This window comes from Equus quagga, chromosome 8 (assembly GCF_021613505.1).
Source record: "Equus quagga isolate Etosha38 chromosome 8, UCLA_HA_Equagga_1.0, whole genome shotgun sequence".
Classification (NCBI taxonomy): Eukaryota; Metazoa; Chordata; class Mammalia; order Perissodactyla; family Equidae; genus Equus; species Equus quagga.
This window is the reverse complement of record NC_060274.1, coordinates 129,363,424-129,385,863: the sequence shown is the minus strand read 5'-3', so window position 1 is coordinate 129,385,863 and position 22,440 is coordinate 129,363,424. Positions and strand designations below refer to the sequence as shown.

At 53.1% G+C, this 22,440-nt stretch overlaps 1 protein-coding gene across 1 annotated transcript in view; it reads right to left on the bottom strand.

Annotated features, from left to right (window-relative positions):
- The window catches only part of DPP6 (dipeptidyl peptidase like 6), a 753,509-nt gene that overhangs the window by 11,773 nt on the left and 719,296 nt on the right, over window positions 1-22,440 (bottom strand). Inside the window, exons 18-20 of the mRNA XM_046670129.1 lie at window positions 14,420-14,518; window positions 9,774-9,843; window positions 6,915-7,109 (exon numbers count right to left, since the gene is read on the bottom strand). Coding sequence (XP_046526085.1) covers window positions 6,915-7,109; window positions 9,774-9,843; window positions 14,420-14,518 — 364 coding nt within the window. The remainder of the gene's footprint in view (window positions 1-6,914; window positions 7,110-9,773; window positions 9,844-14,419; window positions 14,519-22,440) is intronic.

Genomic DNA, 22,440 nt, shown 5'->3' with positions numbered 1-22,440 from the left:
ATAATACCAGGCATGGGGATAGAATAAAGACTTTTTTTTTTTTTTCCTTTTTCTCCCCAAAGCCCCCCGGTACATAGTTGTATATTCTTAGCTGTGGGTCCTTCTAGTTGTGGTATGTGGGACGCTGCCTCAGCATGGCTCAATGAATGGTGCCATGTCCGCGCCCAGGATTCGAACTGACGAAACACTGGGCCGCCAGCAGTGGAGCGCGCGAACTTAACCACTCGGCCACGGGGCCGGCCCCAGAATAAAGACATTTTTAAGACATTTTCTAGATATATGAAGGAATAAATAAATAAAAATGAAGACATACATCTATTGTTCCTTAGCACATGACCCAGGGAGGGTGTGATACTGAAGAACTAAGCCCCCAGATGCTACCAGAAGTCACTGGGGGAGAAATCACAAGGACGTGATAACGGTATTCAGAAATATGGAGCGAATGAGCAGGACGGTGTGGGAAGGGCAAGGGGATTTGTTGTCGATTTAAGCAGTTGTTATGGGTTAAACTCCGAAAATTATGTGCAAGTCCTAATCCCCAAAACCTCCGAGTGTGACCGTATTTGGAGTTAGGGTCCATGGCTGATGTCATTCTATAGGACGAGATGACCATGAAGCAGGGTGGGGTCCTGGTCCAATACGGCTGGTGTCCTCATAAGAGGAGAGAGACACAGACACACGGGGGAAGATGGCCATGTGAAGACGGAGGTTGGCATGACACATCTACGAGCCGAGGAATGCCAAAGATTGCCAGCAAACACCAGAAGCTGGAAGAGCTGAGGAAGGATTCCCTTACAGTTTGCAGAGGGAGCTCGGCCCTGCCCACACCTTGATTTTGGTGTTCCAGCCCTGGGAAACTAATGTAGACTGTAATACACTTGCTTTTTAAGAACGCTGTGCAGGTATCATAGGATAGCCTGGGAGACTTCAACACGTCTGCCTGGCTTGAGATTCAGAAGCACATGCACACAGGTGCACATACACACACTCACACCCTAGGTCATGGGCTACGGAACACGCAGGCATGCCTACACATCTTGAACCAGTGAATACGTTTCTCCAAGTTCCTGAATCTTCTCCTGACCCAAATCCCTGATGTGCCTCTGGGAACATCTGGTGGGATGGTCTGGGACAGCCGGCTCTTTCCGCAACCAGTCAACCTGGTCATATGAGGATTCTGCCCCATGGCCAGACGTCCAGACCACATCTGCTGGGGTCCAGCAGCAGCTTGTCGAGACAACCGAGCATGGAAAGAGCCACACACATAGCGAAGGGCACGGGGCCAGGGTCTCAGGCTCCACTCCAATTTGTCAAATAGCTCAGATTTTTGTTCTTAGCCCTGCTTCCCAGGCTGCAGGCAGCCTTGGGCGTTTGGCAAGCTCTTCAACTAATTTCCGGTGACTCACTTCCTGATCTAATAGCCATCAATCCTGGTAATGATCCTCATCTGTAAAACACCCTGGAGTCCTCCAAGGATACTTTTTTTATCCAATACCAAGTATTTTTATTATCTTATAGTTATATTTTCACTTTTCACCCGAGAAAATCCCTTGCGATGATTTCTTTCCTAGTCAACAGCAGAACTCCAAGATAAAGGAGAGCTGGCTTCATACGTAGGGAGCACTTCTGATTACTGGTGGTCAGAGGCACAGCACAGAGTGGAAGCAGAATCAATCCGGGGGTCCTTCTTGACCGGGCACGCCCGAGTGCAGCTCCATGCCAGGGTCTGCAGAAGACCCGGAGAGAGGACGAGGCAGGACGGGGCTCCAGACCTCAAGAAGTGCGGTCCACCGGGGGAGGGGGGCTAACACCCAGGAAGCAGCAGCAACACTGACTGCATGGCGGGACGTGATGTGTGCACGTCACGTGGCCCAAACAGTCGTCGCTGAAGGAGCTGAGACCCAGCAAGGACTGGAACCAGAGAAAAACCCTGGAGTTGGTGAGGACGGTGAGAACCATGCAGACGGGAGGTCAGGAGACGACCTCTGAGGCGACAGCACAGGATCCCGAGTGAGCGTGGGGTGTTTCTGGGACCGTATGGAGACTTCAGGAGTGGGGACAAGAGGGCGAGTTTGCATGTGGTGCACCTCACCTCTCCTTCCAAGAGAACCTGCCCTGAGGGCTGCAGTTGGCTGATGGCCACCGGCGGCCACATTTTCTGACCTGTCATGGTGTCCATGCTGTGCCAAGCTGTCCCTGCCAGTGCCTGAGCATGTCAGGCACCCTAGAGCCATGCCCTGGCTGCCTGGCATACGATCCTCCACTGGGTTCCCGGTCAGGCTGGTGGAGACGCTGGGAGCCTCGCTCCCTTTGGAGGCCCTTCTCACCCAATCTCTCATCGTCCCCATCCTTCCATGGAGTCAGAGCCACCGCAGTCTGCTGGCTCTCCCGCTGCCGCGCTCCCACCCTGCATGCTTCACTAACGCTCCCTCCGAAAACCTTCCGCATGTCTAAGTCCCTCTTGATCCCCTTCTTGGAGACCCAAGCTGACGAAGCTCCCGCAGACCACACAGCTGCTCTCAGCACCTTCAGAATCAGGGAACTTCACAGCCAGAGACTCAGTTTGGCAAGAAAGAGGGGGCCAATGGGAGAGATGAGGTCAAGCAGTTTGTCCTGCTCTGTGCCATAGGGCGGGCGCAGCATTGTGTGGGGCACAGAATTTACCACCCAGCTCTGTCTCCCAAGGCAGAAGCCTCACATCCCCCACCCCTCCATCTCCATATTTATGCATTTACCAAATCTTGCTGACTCTGCCTCGGAAGTGCCTCCTGAGTTATTCTCCTCCCTCCCTCTCCAGGACTGCTGACTCCATGTCTGGCTCCCTGCTCAGGGGCGTAGGAAGCTGAAGCCTGAGGCGTGCCCAGGCCCTCAGGTCTGTGCCCCTCCCCTCTCTTCTGGCTGCACTAGCTGCCCTTGACCCTCTCTGACCAGAGCTTCCCCATGTACGGTAAGGAGGTAGTCATCCCACCTGCTGCCTTTGCTTCTGGCAGTCACGGGGCCACATCCATGGAGTACCCAGCCCATGCTGGCGATGGCAGGCAGGCTCTGGGTCCCATCAGTTTTCCTCTATCTCCCCACCCTCTTCCTTCTCCATCCACACAGGGGTGGCTGCCTCTCCACTTCCCCTCCACTCACTCTCCACGTGACTCCACTGAGCTCTGCGCCTTGGGACAATGGATGAGCGGCATGAACAGAGCCAATGGCTCCTGTGCCCTCTGGCTTCTGGTGGGTTCAGCCAATGGGGGGCACCAGCAGGGGTCCAGTGGGAGGGAGGAGTGGTCAGGGCACTGGTCCCCGGCTCCCTCCCTGCACAGCTCCTGTCAGGTGCTCCCTCCCCATGACGGGCCTCCTCCTAGGGTCTTGGTAATCGCTGTGGCTAGCCCCAGGATACTACAGCAGCCTCTGGATCTCCCTAACCCTGCCCAGGCCTTTGTAAACATGCACTTTATTCATCTCTCCTCAAATTCCCCAGTTTGAGCATTTCCTGCCAGGACTCTGACCCATAAAACTTGCTACACTGTTACCAAAATTATAACTTTGAAAAATAAAGTTGACCTTGCTGTTTTCCTGCTAAGAAAACCTCTTGTGGACCTCTGCTGCTTATAGGGCAAGCAGCAGCTCCTTAAGGTGATGTGGGACATGTCTCAGAGTCTAGCCTTGTCCTATCTCTCCATGCATCATCTAGCCCTCCCAGGTCCACCCTACCTCTCCGTGTATCTCCTACCCTCTCCGTGATCCACCCTACCTCTCCATGCATCTCCTGCGCCCTCCATGGCCCATGAACACTGTGGTGCTCCATGTGCTGTGCAAGGGCTGTCTCTTTGCATTACCTTAAGCCTTTGCTCACCATATTTTCTCTACTTAGAATGTGCATCTCCAATTTTCTTCCTGGCAAATCCCTATTAATCCTTTGAGGTCTTGGGCAAAGGCCACCTCCTCCCAGAAGCCCTTCCAGGCAGGGTCTGTGCTTTTGCAGCCTGTGCCCCGAGCGTCAGTGTGGCTCCACCTCTGCCTAACCCACCCACTCACTTGACTGCCCTCTTCCCTTACACAGCGAGCAGCTCACCTGGGAGAGGACTCTGCCCAAGTCAGCTGTGATGGGAAGCATGACGCAGCAGGACAAAAGCACGAAGTTGAGGAAGATGGGAGACCCGCTAAGGGGCTGGGAGCTCTGGGAGTCAGTGCGATGGGCTGGCCTCACGGTTTCTTAAACTGATAAAACTGGGCTGTTTCTTCCTGGCTAATGAAAATACAGACCCAGATCCTGAAAAGCTTTGTAGAGTGCTCTATGGCTTGAAACATTTGAGTCTTAGCTTCCTGAGAAAGGTCTGCATGTTTTAGGAGGGCTGTAAGGTTTGTGATGGTTTCTGTCTGCTTGTAAGCCTCAGTGGCCCACAGTTGACATTATTTACTGTTTTTCCGGGGCAGGTTCTGCCTTGTTTTTGAACAGATGGCCGGATCAATTCCTTATTTTTAGAAAACACCGCAAGTGTGAAACAGCCTTTTGCCCTCTTGTCCCTGTGCTCGGAGGGGGCCAGCCAGACGCAGCCAAGAGCCTGCAGGGGAGCAGGCTGCGGGCGGGCCTGAAGGACGCTGTGTCCTTCCGCCTGGGGCCTCGGTGGGCTGGAGAGGCCTCTGAGCTTCACTGGGAGGAGTCAGACCAGGGTGGGGAGGACAGGAGAGAGCAGCAGGCAGGTGGAAGAGGACTAAAGGAGGAGGGACACCGAGGGAGGAAGACTTTGCTGTCATCTCTGCAGGACAAGCCCCCACACAGCTGCTGATCTAAGGGCCACTCCTGCCTCCAAGCCCAGCCCGGGTCCCCGGACACTGCTGGTTGCTGACCCGCACCCACCTGCTCCTCCTCCTTCCCAAGAGAGCCCCACTGTGCTGTTATCCAGCCTTCCTTCCTCTGTCGGGGGAGGCGGACCGCCCCCAGGCCAGGGGTTCCCACTGGGTCTCATGGCGAGTGTCCACACTCCTCTTGCTGGTGATGGGTTCTGGGTTCTGGACTGGGCAGGGAGATGTAAGGAGAGGTTTTCTGGGTGCTTCTGGGGAGGCTCCTCCCATCCTTTCTGGAAGTTTCTGAAAGTGGCTCCCTCCCCAACCTGCTGGAGGTGAATGAAGAAGCATGGAGCTAGGTGCTCCTGGCAGCCGTCCTGTGAGCATGAGGAGAATCGGCTCAGGATGAGGGCATCATGGTCGGCCGAGCAGAGAGGTGGAGAGAGGCTGGATCTCTGGTGGCATTGATGGGTCTCTGGATCACTCACTCCTGAGGCTGCCATCCCTCCAGATTTCCACAGTCAATATAGTCCCTTATTTTGAAAGCATGGTTGACATTGAAAGCATGTGTTGTTAACCTCCAGGCAACAGCATCCTAACAGAGGCACCTTCCCGGACCATCGGTCCTCCGGGATTCCTCCTCGTCTGCATCTTCTGTCTGTAACACACACAGGGCTCTGGACATACTGCCTGTCTCTCTTCAACCAGCTCACAGCTCCCTCGAGGAGAGGGGGCCACTCATTTTTCCTTCCACTTGAAAGTTAGTTACTGAGAGCATACCACATGCCACTCATCTTTTTAAAAACAAGAGAGAAACGTGATGGAAAGTCAGGAAAGTGAAATCTTTTAAACCTGCAAGGCACACAGGCCTGATCATAGGTGAGGTGAGATGCTAAGCTCACCGACAGCTCTTCAGTGAATGAGCATTTGCTCGTCTGGGCACTGTGTTCTACCTTCTCCAGACGCCCGGGGCCAGCATCAGCTCCCTCTTCAGCATGAAGATGACAATCGTCATCATTTGAGCCCCTGTGTTTTTCCTGGCCCTTCTTCTCATTCCGAGTCGGCGAGTGTGTAGATTCAGTCGAGCTGTTCTCGCCGCACCTCTCAGTGGTTAAGGCCTGTTGAGCTGCAGTCCGTGCGCCATGAGACCGTGAAGACTGTATTTCTACCCAGTGAGCCCGAAGCCAGCTGTAGCCTGGCACAGGCTCTTGATGTCTTTTTTTTCCAGGGCAACGATAAAACTCAATAAATAATTTTGAGCATCTGTCCCTTGACGCTAAGCTTCTTTTTGTAACACTCTGTTCTCTGTACACACTCTGTAACACTCTACTGGTCTTGCTGACTCAGTGACAGGGACATGAAGGAAGGATGAGACAAAAATGTGCCACTCTTCAGGGCTGAGCAGAGTTTTCTGACCAAGCCCACAGATGGGCACAGTGGTCCCTTTTCTCAGTAGTGGCTCCATCCCCACTCATATTCTCTTTCTCTCTCTTTTTGTCCTTCCTTCCCTCCCTCCCCTCTCACCCCCTTGTGACGAATGGCAAAGATGTGTGTGGACACTGGCCAATGTCTGTGATCATGGGGAAGCCATGAAGATTCACCTCATGGTCTCTGCACCTTGTTTTTTTTTTTTGAGGAAGATTAGCTCTGAGCTAACATCTGCTGCCAATCCTCCTTTCTTTGCTGAGGAAGACTGGCCCTGAGCTAACATCCATGCCCATCTTCCTCTCCTTTCTATAGGGACGCCTGCCACAGCATGGCTTGTCAAGCTGTGCCGTGTCCACACCCGGGATCCAAACCGGTGAACCCTGGGCCGCCGAAGTGGAACATTCGCACTTAACCTCTGTGCCACCGGGCCGGCCCCATGCACCTTGTTTTAATCAACTAAATGAGCAAGCTACCGAGCTATGCAAAAACCAGCATAAAAGTCTTTGACAGAATAACCCTAGTCGTTTCCCTTGAAATCCACTTTGGAATTATGGACAGAGTTTTGTAAGTACGAGCAAATTGCGTGCAAAATGTGTGCCCTGACAAGAAACGTACATCTGGAGAGGACCATGGTGCAGCCAAGCCAGGAGACGCAACCTCCCCCCGCCTCCCCTGGGTCGATGGTGCCCGCCGGGAGGGGTCCTCACCGCACAGCCTCCATCTGGTCCTTCTCCTCCAGGGAGCCCAGCCTTCTCCTCACTTCATGCAGGAGCTTAGTTCCTTGGAAGCCACTGCCTCGGCCGTCACATTTCACCACCACGGCTCCATGGCTGCTCACCATCACCGTTTCCCAGGTCACCTCAAACTTCTCCGCCACGCTCTGGCTCCCTGGGGTGCCATCCCTGGAAAAGACCGTCCCTGGCCTCAGCATGCCGCGTGGGACAGCGGCTAGTCTATCAGACACTGGGGCCTGAGGATGCTCTCCTAAGGGACTCTCCCCGCCCCAGGAGGGTGTCCGTGACCCCTGCCTGCCACGTGTCTGCCTCCATATCCCAGGTTCTGTCACCCCGGGTGGGCGAGTCAGCATTCTCCACACACCTGTAGGGGGATGAGGAAAGGGAGCACTCAGAGGGCCACCCCAAAGCACAGTGGCACCAGCACAGACTGTCACCGAAGGGCCTTTACTTAGTGAGAGAAACTCAGAAAGTCCTCCCAACTTCTCCTTTTGGCTTGCCTTTCCAATGTTGTGTGGCTCTTTCCTGGGTTCTAGACATCTCAGGCTGCCCTCCTCAGTCCCTATCACGTGAGCGACAAGAAAGCGTTTGCTCCTTTTAGCAGCACCTTTGGTTTGAAGAAATGATCTCTCTTTTTGGCTAACTCCGAAGACGCAGCACACAAGCTGATCGGGGTGGTCTTTCTTATTTGCATCTCCTCAGAAGACGAGGCTGCCTGTTCCCTGCGAGGCAGGGGATCAGACCAGCCGAGCCCTTCGCTGGGTGGTTATATTGTGCCTGTGTCTTCCCTGCTCCTCACTCAGGGACATCACTCTGCCAGCTAAAACCATCCATGGCGGTGAGTTTACACCGTGGAAGCTGGCCAGTGCTACTAACAGGGCCCTTTTAAACGGAGGCTCCGTTGCGGAGAGCACTAGCACACTCATGGGCACGAGGGAGACTTGCAAAGTACTCTTCCATTTGATGGGGACGGGATGAGCAAGGCCAGCGCCAGGTCCAGCCTCTCTCCCAGCCACAGCAACAGATGGCAAGGCCCATTCTGAGAGCCGGCCAACTGAAGATGCTCTGGCTGGTCCTTCCTCCAAGGAGGTGACAGCTACCACTGCCATAACCATCATGACTTTCTGCCAAAGACTGAGGGCATGCAGGCAAGGTGTGTGTGTGTGTGTGAGACTCAGGAGTACTGCATCTGAGGGCTGCAGGTGAAAGACCGCTGTGATGATATGATTCTGATATACGGGAAGTGCGTGTTCTGTTTTCTTTTGGGTTTTTTTGTTTTAAACAGGCATCACTTGACACAGTTTCTTTGGTGTCTTGAGGTCCCCAAACCACAGTGCTGTCGCATTTGAAGTCATAGTGAAAAGCCCTACAGGAGACTAAGGTGGCTGCACGGCAGCCTGTCGCGCATGTGGTTGGTGTGGGCAGGTCCTGCCTGCATTCGCGGAACGGGCTGCCGTGACTGGGCGATGCCTCCCGTCCTTCTGAAAGGACGGCGAGCTGTTTTGTAAACTGGGAAGCCTTTTAGGATTTCCCTTAAGATTACCGAAGAACCAGTGTTTAGGGCAAGAAAGCTGTCAAAGAAAGCATCTTTGAGAAAGTGACAAAAATCTGGCCTAATCAGGGAGAAAGGGGGCAGTGTGGGAGGAGTGTGTGCGTGTGAGTGTGGGGGGTGTGAGTGTGGGGTGTGTGTGGGTGTGACTGTGTGGGCGTATACGCGTAGAAGTGCGTGTGTCAGTGTGTGTGTGTGTGCGTGTTGGGGTTGTTGGCAAAGTTCTAACTATGTCCAGACAGTGAGGAAAGTGGGCTGATTGCACCCCGGAATCAGATGTTGGAATCTGAGCCACGAGGCATCCTTATGATGAAGCCTTTCTGTTACTTAGGACTGAGCCCCCGGGCCGGGCCGGGCACGATGAGCAGGCTTAATCCAGTTATTTGACGTTGACTCAGGTGGGTGACTTCACTATCATGCCTAAAACAACCCCAGTGCAGGCCTCTGCCCTATCCTGACCCTGTCCTGTAAACACGGGGGGTGGCTCCCCCAGGGGCACGGGAGACCTCACTCTTTTTCTCTGCTCTGAGGGCCTTGAAAGGACAGAGAGGTGGACAGCACATGTTAAATGATGTGAGTGGAGCCTGCTTTTGAAAGGCTTCCGTGCGTGCGTGGTGTGAGTACCAGTTAACCTTAGCCTAAACCTCGGGGCGGGCGGTTAGCATCTGAAGTACCCACTGGGGGCAGGAACCCCCATCAGGATGCGGCACCTTCAGAGGTGTGTAGAGAGCTCTTAGGAAGCTGTTCTGGAGCTCTAACCCAGAGGGCTGTTCATTAATAGGAGAAGTCTCTGAAATAATTCTTTGCTGCAAAGGACTTCTTTGCATTCAAGGCACTTTCGAAGCTGAAAATGCTGCTGCTCAGCTCGGGCACCCTCACACAGGGTGGGCAGCCAGCTGGCCTGGCAGAGCCTGCTGCCTCTGTGCCTGGGGCCCTGCCCAGGATGACCGCCCGCCGTCAGCTTTCACACCCGTTCTGAGCCCATCACCATGGCATGATCCGTGGAATTTGACTTAAGACCTGCTGTCATTGTAGCGAATTGCCCCAAAGTGGATGGGGGCGAGGGGAAGCAGAGCCCCCCCTTTCCTTTAACATCTGGGGGTCTCCGATAGTTATGAAAAGAACCTGACATTTGCTGACGGGCTAAACTGTCTTAAGATTGTGGTGTGCAGCAACATCACTTCTCCCATTTGTAATTTTCTTAAGAATTCAACGTTCCTGTTTCATGGGGTCATTGAGTTCCCAGGCAACACCCCGAGAAAGAAAGGGGTGACCATACTTACACCACCAGGAGCAAGGGGTAGTGGGCAGTGTCGGTGAAGGTAGCTGGCTTGAGGATCTGAACGGGCAAGTCTAGGCACAAACAGAACACAGAGCAGCGTGTTAGGGGGCGACAGCGACCAGAAGGAAGGGGTGAGGCCGGGCTCTGGCCTCGACGTGTCCCTCCAGGAGGGTGTGGGGGAAGGGCATTTGGAGTGGGCACTGGCGGGTCCATCACAGACAGCGGCTGGCCCCTATTTTCATCTCCGTGACTGGGTGGCTGAGTGACCTTGAGCAAGTCACTCAACATCTTTGAGGCTCAGTTTCTGCGTCTGAAGCTTAAATTCAATCTTGCAGAGTGTGTTGAAAACCAGAAAAGACTGAATCACCAGGAGGACTTGCTCACAGCAGAAATCCAGGCAGGGAGGAATGAGCCCCCGGGGACAGCGTGGGTCTCTGCCAGGCAGCTGCTGCAACATGCAAGGAAGTAGGGCTGGATACTGGGGAGCTGTGGCGATGGGGAGAGGAAGACACCCAGGGGTGGGGGTGGGGGGTGGGGGGTGGGGGGCGGGGGGCAGGGGCAACAGCCCAGAAGAGGAGGCTGAGAGCCCCTGGGGACGGTTTGTGCAAAGCTGGGGGCTATGTTGGCCTCAATGTTTGCAGGTTGGTGCTGGGCAGGTCTGGCTGCCTGCGGAACACACTAAAGGACAGTGGAGGGAGCTGGGGCAGCCCTTGTTTCTGCAAGCTCGTTTGGATCTGGTCCTTGGCTGTGTGGGATCCAGCTGGGCAGGGAGGGGGCAGTTTCCTTCACAGTTTCTTCTGTTCTCTCCAAAACAAACCTTCCTGCCCAAGTTAGAAATGGTTTATTGATGTTAACTACAACCAGATTAGCAATTAAATTGGAATTAGTGGCTTTTTCAGTACAATTACTATAGATACACGCCAGGCTGGGGGGTTGGCTTAGCAGCCTGCTCTGACCAGGGTCTCATTACTGATTCTGGCTGAATGTTAATGGCTTGCAAATTGGATCAATGGCCCAGGGACCTGCAGAAAGGCAGGCGTTGGACTTTATCGTTGAAATATCCATAAAACATGGTCTGGGCTGCTCTCTGCCACTGATAAGCCCACAGGCAGACCTTGGCCATGACTGGCTGAATACATTTCCAGAGAGCCCTTAGGAAAGCCTTAGCTTTTCTCGAAGGAAAGCCTCAGCCTCTGGTTGCATTAAATGAAAAAAACAAAACCTCAAAAACAAAAACTGGTCGGTACAGTGACATCTTCCAGGTTTTCTGCGGCCCCATAGGGGTGATGTTCAGACGCCGGTCCCCACACACAGCTATGCCTGTCTCTTCATTCCCATTTACCTGTCAAGTAAAACCTCACCCTCGAATGAAACCTCAGGCGCAAGGGTGGGAAAGTCGATTCTTTGTTTCTAAAGGTCTTTTTCTGCATTTTCCGCGGAGGGGGAGGCATTCACCCCTTAGCGCTTTAGGACTTGGGAAACATTGCTGTGAACAGCAGCGTGAAGAGCGGATGGGAGAGGAGGGCATGGGTTTAGGAGATGAGAAGGACTCTTGTAAAGGAGTACCCTCTGGCTGCAAAGCAAGAGATGTGAGAAAACTGAGGGAGGGTTCTGGAAAATTTACTGACCGGGGGACAGGGGAATTTGAAGTCTGGCCATGGAGTCCACCCAGCTGGCTTCACAGGGTGTGTACGGGCCCCGTGCAAGGGCCCTCTGCTGGGCTTTAATGCTCTGCCGTCGTAATAAACTGTGAATGAAGCACCTCGTGTTGTCATTTTGCACTAGTCCCTGCAAACTATGGAGCTTCTCCTGAGGTCTGAAGACAGATACGGAAAGTAGAGTGGGATGGGAACAAACATGTGGAAGTTGCTCGCTTCCTTATTCATCCACCATCCATCCACCGATCCATCCACCCATCCATCCATCATCAATCTAAAGTCATCTTAACTTCTTGCCTTTTGGTTCTTCCTTATAAAATGACAGCACAAAAGTAAATATCCAGTTATTCTGAGAGTTCTCATTAATTTGAATCTGCTCTGAGTAACTGGACTCCAGGTTCTTTATGGAAGATTGAATCAGTCAAGGATGCCATCCATGTGGGCAGCCCAGATTTTACTTTGACCTATCTCCTTGGAATATAAAATCTTACCAATTGGGCTCTCTGCATCAGAATACCCCTGAATTCTTCAGAGTAACTCTCTACGAAGAAAATACCTTGACAGGGAAAGGGATGTGGGACTTAAGACCAACAAGCTGTCACTCAATTGAATTCATCAAGAGCTGGCATCATCCTCAATGCACACACCTCATGTCAGTACAGGTTTCCACTTCCTGCCTGCTACCTGTGGATTTCAGACCAGTCTGACTCGGGGTTGCTTGTTTTTGTCCTAAGGGAAACTATATAAAGCTCCTATGGTACGGGTTCACCATACCTTCTTGCTGGTGTCTCACCCTTTGCTCTCGTCATTCTCTATTAGAGTTGGGACTCCTGTGGTTCTCGTGTGTCCTCAGGTTCTGCCTGGACTTGTGGCCTTTATGCCCCCTCATCAGGATTCCCCTAAGCCCTGATGACTGGCATCTGTGGATGTCCCAGTTTCTCTGTGTCTCCCTCTTTTTACTTTATAGCTCCTCTCCCACGCAAGAATGGATTTGCCTCTTGACTCCATCTACAGGGTTTTAGGTTTCCTGGACATCCACAGCTGCCTGTGCTCTCAGGGCTGAGAGCATCGCATGGAAATCTAATAGAAACTCAAACTCCAGAGAGACGGAAAGGCCCTTGAACCTGTGGGAAGTGGCATCTCCACTGGGCATAACCACATTTCTTGGCCAAAGCAAATCATCACAGCCTCTACTTCTGGTTTTCCTAAGTTTATTTCTCCTCCCGCCTCCAGGCTCTTCTTTATGCATTCATCACAGTGATCACATTTGGGGTGTTTTAAAAGGGGAATAGGGATTTGAAGCACATTGTATCTCCCGCCTTTTCTGACTTTCAGAGGTGAATATGTATGCCTGCATGTATCTCTAACAGTGTCTAGAAAAGTTCCAATATAGTATTGCTCTGTATGGACCCATGATAGGACCAGGACATTTTGGAGAGCGGCCTCTGGAGGGACCAAAGGCGCTGGAGAGGGAGGGGTCCCTCCACCTCGGCTGACACGCTGGGACTCTCCTGCAGGCTGGAGTTCCTGATCAGCCTCCTGACTCGCCTACAATGAATGACACTTACTCTCGCCTAAGAGCCAGCTCAAGTTGCTCCCTGCCCTGGACTGTGCTCTCTCCTCTTCTTTGCCAACCTAAAGCCGACTCCAGGGACCCTGTGCAAGTCCTACCTTCCTCGGAACCTTCATGTGACCCTGTCCTTTCTCACACTCTCCTCTGAACTCCTGGGCCATCTGCTCTCTGCTAAAGGATGCAGCTTTACCACACACAGTTTGGGTTGGGCTGACTTCGTTTCACAGGGGTGAGCCTTGGTTCCTGCACCTTGAGCTCACAGTCTTAGAGGGCTGTGTCTTCTCTAACAAGAGGTGCTCAATACTATTCCAGGGCCCACTGACCCAGGTGACAAGCCACTGTCCCAATGAAGGGAAAAGGTAGACAAAGCTTCCAGAGATTGTCTAGGGTGCAAACCCAGACCCCGGGGTTCAGTTTAGGCATTACTCATCAATCTCAGCTTCTTTCCCATTGAGCCCTGGCACCTTTCCACCCCTATTTAACAAAGGGCTCCAGCAGTTGTTCTCACTCAGTCAGAGGTGGCCCAGGACGGGAAACCTGTTTGCCAACCCCCGAGATGATGGGTAGATGGCATCTGAATGAATAACTCACAGATAGCTTTGACGTTCGAACCTAAGGTATTTGAAACCAGTCAACAAACAAGAAGGTATTCTCCTCGAGAGCAGGCCCATCTGGAGAGGGACAGAGCTTGGGGGGAAAGACGGGGAGGTTGTGTGGGCATTCTGCATTTGAGGTTTTCACAGGTACACCTGGTAGGCAGTTAGGGCTCTGGGGCAGGCGGGGTTGACTAGGAGCCACCAGCAGAGAGCTGAGAGTTGAAGCTATGAGACCTCTGCTTCCCTCCTGGAGATATCCCAGGCTGACACTTTTAGTGCCTGGCAGTGCCTCGCACACAGTAGGTGCTCATTAAAGCTTGTTGAATGACTGAATGGACTGCTCAAGAGAAAGGAGAGCACAGAGAAGGGCAGAGTGCTGGACGTTCCTCAGGCTGTAACAACACACGAATTCCCCAGCGGGCATTTCTCCAGTTGCAAGGCTGCCCTCATCAGCATTTAGAGGGGAGATGATAAAGTAGTAGAAACACCAAATGGCATAGAAGCAGGAGGATGCTTCCCCCAAAAGGAGAAAATTTCCATCTGGGCCCTTTAAGTTGTCAACCTCCTGTGGAGAGAAATCATATGCCTCACATTTTTGTCTGTCATCAGAGTGAGAATCTCGGTTCCAAGCACAGGAAGCTCAGTGCAGGACGCTGCCCTCAGCTCCGACTCTCGCCTCGCTGGAATGCATTTCTAGCCGCGAGGCCAGGAGACTTGGCACTGGGGGACGCCTTCCCTGCACGGCGACCAAGTGCGGATGGTGGCCTGTTTCAGAGCAGATGCCTGCTTTTCTTTTGAGAGGGGAGAACGCAGCACTTACTATAATCGTCAATCTCGATTTTCCTGTACTCCACTTTAGGCATCTGTCTGTCATTTACGGCCTTCTGTACGTGTTCGTTTGTTTCTAGGTCAAAAATTTCTGAAAGAGAGAAAACAATGACACAGTCAGATTCAGTAACCACTTATTGAAGCCATGGGTTTTCATGAGCATCGTACCATTAATTCCCACATCGGTCCTGGACTTGACTATTATTCTGTTGCATGGACCAAGAAGCCGAGACGTCACATAACTTGCTCACGTCCCAGGATGAGGTGGAATCAGGAGCTTGGGCAAACGGAAGATGCTTCCCACTGTATTAGGCGACTCTCTGCCCCCAGGGATGCGCCTTCTCCGGGGCATCTCACTACACGTATAGGTTTGGGTATGTTTCATCTCAAGACTGCTGGTTTGGGGGAACCACCATCATATATCTGTTAGGACAAATGGTTTTCCAAATACAGTGGCCACAAGAACCAAGCAAGGAAAGGAGAGTGGAAGCTGGAGTGTGATCTTCATTAAAATGTCACAGGAACAATGGATTCTGATTTCTTACCTTAATCACAATGTTGTCTAGCTTTGGAGACCTTAATCTGGATGATCAGATTAGCTGACAGTGAAGCCACAGGAGCAGCAGTTTTCAATGTGGTGGGACTGGCCCTTGTCCCTCCAAACTAGAGAGAGATGGGTCAACCCTGAGCCATGCCCTACATGTATGGCGTCCTCACATCTCAGGTCGTAACAGACGCCCTCACTGTGCATTTCTCCAGTTGTGAGCATGCCCCCATGAACCCCCTTCATTAGTCTCCTACTGAAATGGCCTTTCCACCTCACCTCACCATCCGAAACCTAGCAAACCCATCCAGCTTGCTTTCTCCTTTCTCACCTTGAGACTACATATGGGGACAACTTGAGGTTCACTAGGGAAGGAAACTCAATCTTCCAGGACCTCTACTTTTGACTCGTCGCATCACTTTGAAACATTTGTGACTATTTTAAAGAGGAAACTACCACCACGAGCAGTGTCACAATGAACATTCAGCCATCCTCCCATGATGACTCCCTTTAAGAACAACAGGCACTCTACAGGACTCCACAAAGGCACGTGGAGGTTAAATTATGGCTCATGCAGCCGGCCCAGTGGCATAGCAGTTAAGTTTGCGTGGTCCGCTTTGGCGGCTCAGGGATTCGCAGCTTTAGATCCTGGGCACAGACCTACACACCACTCATCAAGCCATGCTGTGGTGGCGTCCCACATACAAAATAGAGGAAGATGGGCATGGATGTTAGCTTAGGGACAATCTTCCTCAGGAAAAAAAAAAAACAAAGAAAGAAAAACAATTATGGCTCATAACAAGGAGTCTCCAGCACCAAGTGGTTTTATCGGTGAAGCAACACGTGGGTATCAACACTGCTCAGGGATCCGAGGGGTGGTTTCTGAGCAGGAGCAGAGAGAAGTGAAGGTTCCCAGGGCTTCTGATGAGCCAACCAACCAAAGAAAAAATGTTTTACAAGTTGCTGGGCACATATTTGAATATTGAGCTTTGCTGAAAAGGTGAGCAGAGAAGTGGTGAAACTAATTTTCAAACAGGCAGAGTTTAAACAATCTGCAGTTGGATGACTGCCACAAAAGATTCTGAAAGCCACATGACACGCAAGAAATGGCGTCCCTTACAGTGGGAAGGGACTCCAACGCCTGGAAGGGTGCACGTGGAGGTCCAGGTGGACTTGACCCCAACTCGGAGAGCCGGAGATGGGGCCCCAGAGACAGCACGCTCTGCATCGTGGTCACGTGTGCAAGTCAGGGAGGAACACCACCCCAGGGTGGCATGATGCCCCACTGCCTGCTCCACACCCTTGGCCCAGCTCCTAAGGGAGCAGAGAGAATTCTTGTTTTTGCTGAGTCCAAATGCCCTCGGCCCTTTAACACAGTGCTCCAGGGAGACACAATCAGTCGAGAGGAGTTGGTTTATGAGACCTTAACTATTTATTATTTGTGTTCTATTCACATCCAGAGGGTGGAAGACTAGAAGCGAGCTCTGCAGGATAAGGAAAAGAGCAGCATTTTTGAAGTTCTTTGCTACCTCAGGACCTTTGTGCTTACTGTTCTCTGTTTGGAACTTTCTTTGCTGGCTCCTTCTCCTCCATCAAATCAAACGTCACCTTCTCAAAGAGAAGCCCTGACCATCGACCTCAGGTACCCCCTCCATATACACTTAACACCAACTGTGAGAAGTTTGGCTGTTTATCTGGCTCCTACCCCACACTCCCCACAAGGCATCCGTGTTCAGTCCCATCCCAGGGACAAAATGCACTGGTTTCCAGCAACCTGAGTGATCTGTTTGTGGAGGTCCAATTCATGCCCTGGAAATGACATGTCTCTATGGCATCTGAGTCTGGGTTTCAGCCCAAGTGTTTCTCCCTATTCCCACATGGCCCCTTTTCTGTGGTCCCAAGAAGGTCTCTGATGGAGAAGAAACTAGAGAGGACAGAGACAGCCTCTGGTGTTTCAGGAAGCCCAAAGGCTCTCAGAGGCTCCTGGTGTCCAGGCCTCTTGAGGGGTAAGAGTTGAAGCAATTGAAGGCTGACTCCCAACCATTGCTCCCTGCATGAAGCGAACCAGAAAGAAAGCAAAGCACACCTCGCTAATTGAAAAGGTTACGGTGCTTGAAGGACTCATGACACACACAAGTCAGGATTTGGTTAATACTGGGATCATGATGAAATTCATTGATGCTATGCACACCCCAGCTAACTGTTGGATCCCGTGCACGGATCTTACAGGGTCATCTGGAAGCCTCAACCCTGGAGAACCTGCAATCTTTATCTTTCTGCCCGCCTATGAGATGAGCCCAGGCAGAGACAGGTGAGGGACTGGGGGGTGTGCGAATGTGGGCCCAACTGGAGAAACGAAGGCTCACACAGGTGAGTGGGCCCAGTGGGAGCTTGGGTAGACTGCCTTTACCAACAGGAACAAGGAAGGGTCCATCACTATCAGAGAAGCAGCCCCTCTTCTGCTTTGGGGGCCGGAGACGGCTTCCGCCTGGGAATCTGCGGGTGGCAATGCCGACCTGGACGACCAGATTTCAAATGAGAGAACTGGAACAGAGCCTCTCACAGTCGATTATAATACGCTCTTTTCTCCAGCTGTGTGCATTTGAATTTGATATTTCTGGCCTCACTCAGCCATCTCAAATGCTGATCCTGAAGGAGAAATTTCATCCTCAGGTTGCAGTGTGGTTTGCTGCCTACTGAGTTAAGCTTGCCTGGAGCTAACGGGAACACAGACTTGCCACCGAAACACCCATTACCAACTCCTCAGAGCTCACGCTTCGTGGGCGCGTGCACAATGTTCTCATTGGCGCGACTCCATAAACCTAGCTTGAATAGCTGGTCCCTCTGTATTGAAATCCCACCCTTCACAGAAAGGCACCAAAGCAACAGACTATTAAATTTAGTTAAATATTAGATTTCTCATTTAATGATTGCCCACACAACTGGTTTTATCAGCAGAGAGCTGGCTGTCCCACAGGGGAGCTGAGTTAAGCCATTTTATTTGTTCCTATAATTGCATTCAAAGAAGGCTGGAGCTCAGCAGAGGAAATAAGAAAAGATGGGCATGTTCCCGAAGGGCCTTCTTTTGACTTCAGGGCCGTGGGGACCTCCCGTCTGGAGCATACAAATGGCCACTCCTTAATTAAATGTGAGCCCCCTCTAATATTTGGTGGAATTAGCTATTATCAGATCCGGACACAGTGAGACCACAGGAACAGATGCCTGCTCACGAGGGTGGCGTCGCTGGCTGTGCCCAGTGGGCAGACCCGCCGGGGCTCTTGGGCGGCTCCCAGACCCTGTCGGTTCAGGGCATTGGTGGAATCGCCACTGGACTGAACTTGGGGAAATTAGTGACCAGCATCTAATGGAAGCCAATAGGCAACTGACCTAAAGGAGCGGAGAGCAGCCCGCTCCCTTTTCTGCAGGAAGTGAACGCGCGGGATTGTGTAGGCGTGCACAGAGATTGCTCGGGTCCTCCCGCTGGGCGGGTCGACAGCCCTGTCTGCATTTCGGTGCCTTTCGTAGTCCAGGCCTTTCCCGGCCTATTTCCGCTTGCTTTCTCCTGTGCCCCTTCCGCCGCCGTGTCAGGACTCAGTCCTCCCACGCCCCTTGACGGTGGCATTCAGATGCTGTCCGCCCACCCAGGGCCGCACGGCTCCGACCCGAGGCAGGCCCCCCCGCCGGCACGGATCTTTTAGACTCCCCCCAGTCAACTGGAGATCTCTTTTTCTGAACACTGAACCTCTAGTAAAAGAGCCACTGTCACACAGTTTGGGTAATCATCGTTCTTTGTGCTGAATCTATCTTTCTCTCCAGCTGGATTTAAGCACCTGGAAGGCAGGTCATGGAAGGGAATTTGCCTTTGGGCCCTCCCGCCGCTGGCGCCGTGCTCGGCAGCAGGCGGACGGGTTTAACAGGAGGGGTTGTGCTGGGAGTGGACGGGCGCGGCCCCCGCCCTGACTGACACCAGCCGCACCGAGGAGGGGGCGGTGGTGGCACCGCTGGAGAGCTGCCCGCGCTGGCGCGGTGGAGCTGAGGTCCTGCGGCACCCCACGGAGAGGGGAGGGGCCGAGCTGCGCCCCTGAGAGGCGGAAGGGCTAGGCACTTGGCTCGCTCTCCCTCTGCTAGCCAGATGCCAACTCGCCCACCAAACACGCTGCATTTTGGTCTAGGATGAGCCGTCTGTAAACCTTATCATCACTCCATCCCTCCAGAAAGGCTGCCTGTGTGGGGAGCCCAGGGCGCCCAGAAGGCTTTCCAGACACAGACAACTGAGGACTTGATGGAACAGGTTGTTCCATGCTTGCCGACATCTCCTGGCACCCCAGTCTCCCCTCCCACCCGCAGGCCACGTGCCGGATAGAATGGGTGCCGTCCTGTGGGTAGTTACTCAGAAGAAGACGGCGAGGGCCGGGGTGGCTCCCAGGCAGAGAGGACCGCGTGAGCAACCGGGCAGGCACCACGCAGCGGGACTGCTATCACCTCATCACAGAACGGCCTGGACGCCGGCCGGCGGTGGGAGTCCGTTTTGCTTCTTTATAAAAACCCAACTGAAGCAAGCAGTAGGGAGAGAAACCTGTCTCTGATTGTTGGTAAAGGGGTGGTACCCGGGCGCCCAGTGATTCGGGCTTCCTGAACACGTTGTGAACACGCGGCGCGGCTGCCGTGAGCACACATCACACCCTCACTCCGCCGGCGCGAGCGTTTTCTCCTGCAGACGGCGGAGCTACCCTGGAAGGCGCGTGGCCACCCGCTCCCACACCCGGGATGGTGTCGTATCTGAGTCGCACCCTTCTCATATCTACAGTGACACCAGCAATGTGTTAACTGTGATTTGCTGGTTTTCCTCTCCCGGCGCCTCAGTTGTTTGAATACCCAGGCTCTCAACGAGCACCCTCTGGTCCCAAGCATAATTAGTTCTTAAGGACAGAGCTTTTAAATAATTCAGAGTCACATCTGTGAACACCCCGCAGGCTGTTTGTAGATAAGATTTTCTAAAGGGAAAGAAGTCAAATATTCCCAGGGTGGCTCCAGGGTCAGGGGGGGAGAGGAGGAGGAAGGACAAAGAATTCTGAAACAGTAATTTCAAATTTCAGAGCAGGCTGGGATAGATGAAACCATCGGCTTGCCTTCCGAGCCAGACCCCTAACCTGCCAGGGCTACTTTCGCCACCTGACGTGTGGTGTCCCCAGGGCTTCTATTTGTCTGTCACTGCCACACAACGCAGGCCACATATCAGCTGGAGTCAAGGCTTTCCAGAGTTTGCCCAAAGGCCACATCCCCAAGAGCTGGCTTGCCCTTCCCTGACTCTGCCGCAGGTGCGTGGCCCCCAATTCCCTGTCTCCATTCAGCCCTGCCTTCCTGACTCTGTTGCTCTGCTCGCCCTGCTCCAATGCACCGTGAGGTTCAAACACCATCAGGGACTCAGCATCACATCAGGCTAAACCGGCTTGATTTTTGGAGCCACGATCAGAGATGCTGTGGTTGTGGCGTATTCCATAGGTGACAGTGGTGCAAAGGCCTCGAGCTCCTGGGTCCTGGGGTCTGGGGATGAGGCCCCCACAGTCAAGAGCATGTGCTCGGGGGTCAGATGAACCAAAGCTCCCGTCCTGGACTTGGCGATGTCATCTCGTGTAAGTTGCTGTGATGAGGCTCCTGCCTGACACTGTACTGAAGCTTTGGCGGGCTAGCCCGCGGTATTAAATGGTCGCTCGATTATGTCACAAGTAATGGATGTCCAGCCAGGCGATGACGGGGCGGGGAGGACTAAATGGCCAGCATTAGAAGGTGAAGTTCAAGAGCTCTGTCCTTCCAGCCTGCAGAATACTGCCCCGGCCTGCGCAGCGAGGCTGAGCAGAGTGCACCCCAGAACTGGGCTCCTCTCCTCCTGCGGCCCTGTGATTCTCCTGTATGTTTATTATCACATTTTCCATGCTCCTTCTTTGTGTCTTTATGTCCGAGGCGGATTCTAAGCTCTGTAGCATAGGATCAGGTCTCAAGTTTTACACCTCTACAACCCCCTGCTCCTCCTCTGTATGGTCCCCTCTCCTCTCGTTCCATGCTATGACACCTCTCCTGTCGGCATCCCACGCCCCCATGCTGGGCCCTGGTGCTCACAGCACAGTCAGAGAACCTTCCTGGGTGGGGTCACCCCTCTCCTATGGGCTCTCGCTCTGAGCACACTGTCCCCACTCCCTGTCCTCCTGGACAGTGCCTTCATGGGTGGCACAGGGAAGGGTCTGATAAGCTGGCTCAGATCACACAAAAACGGCCGGGAATTACCCACTGGATGACTGAGATCCTGGCAGAGGCAGTGGTTGCCTCCTAGATTCCTCCTTTGCTTTCCTCACTGGGGTGGTGATTGCCAGCACCCACTGAGGCTTCCTCGTCCTTCCCGGGCACACGGCTTCTCTTGCATCTGGGGGGGGGCCCTCGAGAGGGAGTTCTGGCTGATGGAAATGACACATGTCACTACTAGGCCTCAACAAAAACAATCCCACAAATCTTCCCATTTTCTCTCTTCCTGTCACATGGTAGAAGCAGAGGCCGTGAAGACGATGGAGCCACAATCCAGACGGCACCTGCAACCCCAGGCTCCTCCTAGGAGAGCATCAAGGAGCACGTGACTGACTTTGTGTCAGTGAGAGGGAAACCCTTGTTCTGTTAAGTGTCGTGAGTTGAATTGTGTCCCCCCCGAGAAATGCTGATGTCCTGACCCCCAGTACCTGTGACCGTGAGCATATCTGGAAACAGGGTCTTTGCAGAGGAAATCAAGTTAAATTGAGGTCATCAGAGTGAGCCCTAATCCAATATGGGGGGGCCCTTATAAAAGGGAGAGATCTGGACACAGGCTTGCACACAGGGAGAACGCCAGGTGAAGATGAAGAGATGAGGTGGGGAGTCTACGAGCCGGGGAAGGCCAAAGATGGCCAGCAATCGCCAGAAGCTGGGAGAGGCTGGAACAGAGTCTCCCTCACAGCCTCAGGAGGAACCAGCCCTGCTGACACCTTGATCGCAGACTTCCAGCCTCCAGAGCCGTGAGACCACGAATTTCTGTTCAGCTACTTTGCGATGGTGGCCCCAGGAAGTTCGTACCCTAAGCTGCGGAGATTATGGTGGTGGAGTCATAGCAGCTACTATCGCTCGGTGACGAAATCCTGATTTTATTCGCAGCGGCAAGGAGTCCAGGTAAGAGACATTTCCCAGCATTCTCTGCAGCCAGGCTGGGACGCATGACTAAGTTGTGACCAATAAGATGAAACATGTGTCAGGGGCCCTCGTAGGAAGACAGCCTGGAGGCGCTGCCTCAGCTGTCAGAATCCCCCCTTATACTTTACCCTTTCTCCTGTCTTCCAGCCTGGAACGCCGACAGGGGGCACGGGAGGGATCTGACAACTGTGAAGACCCGGCAGCAGCCTCTGAGCTTCACGGAGAGAAACGTCTTCCATTAAGTTTAAGCAACTGCTATT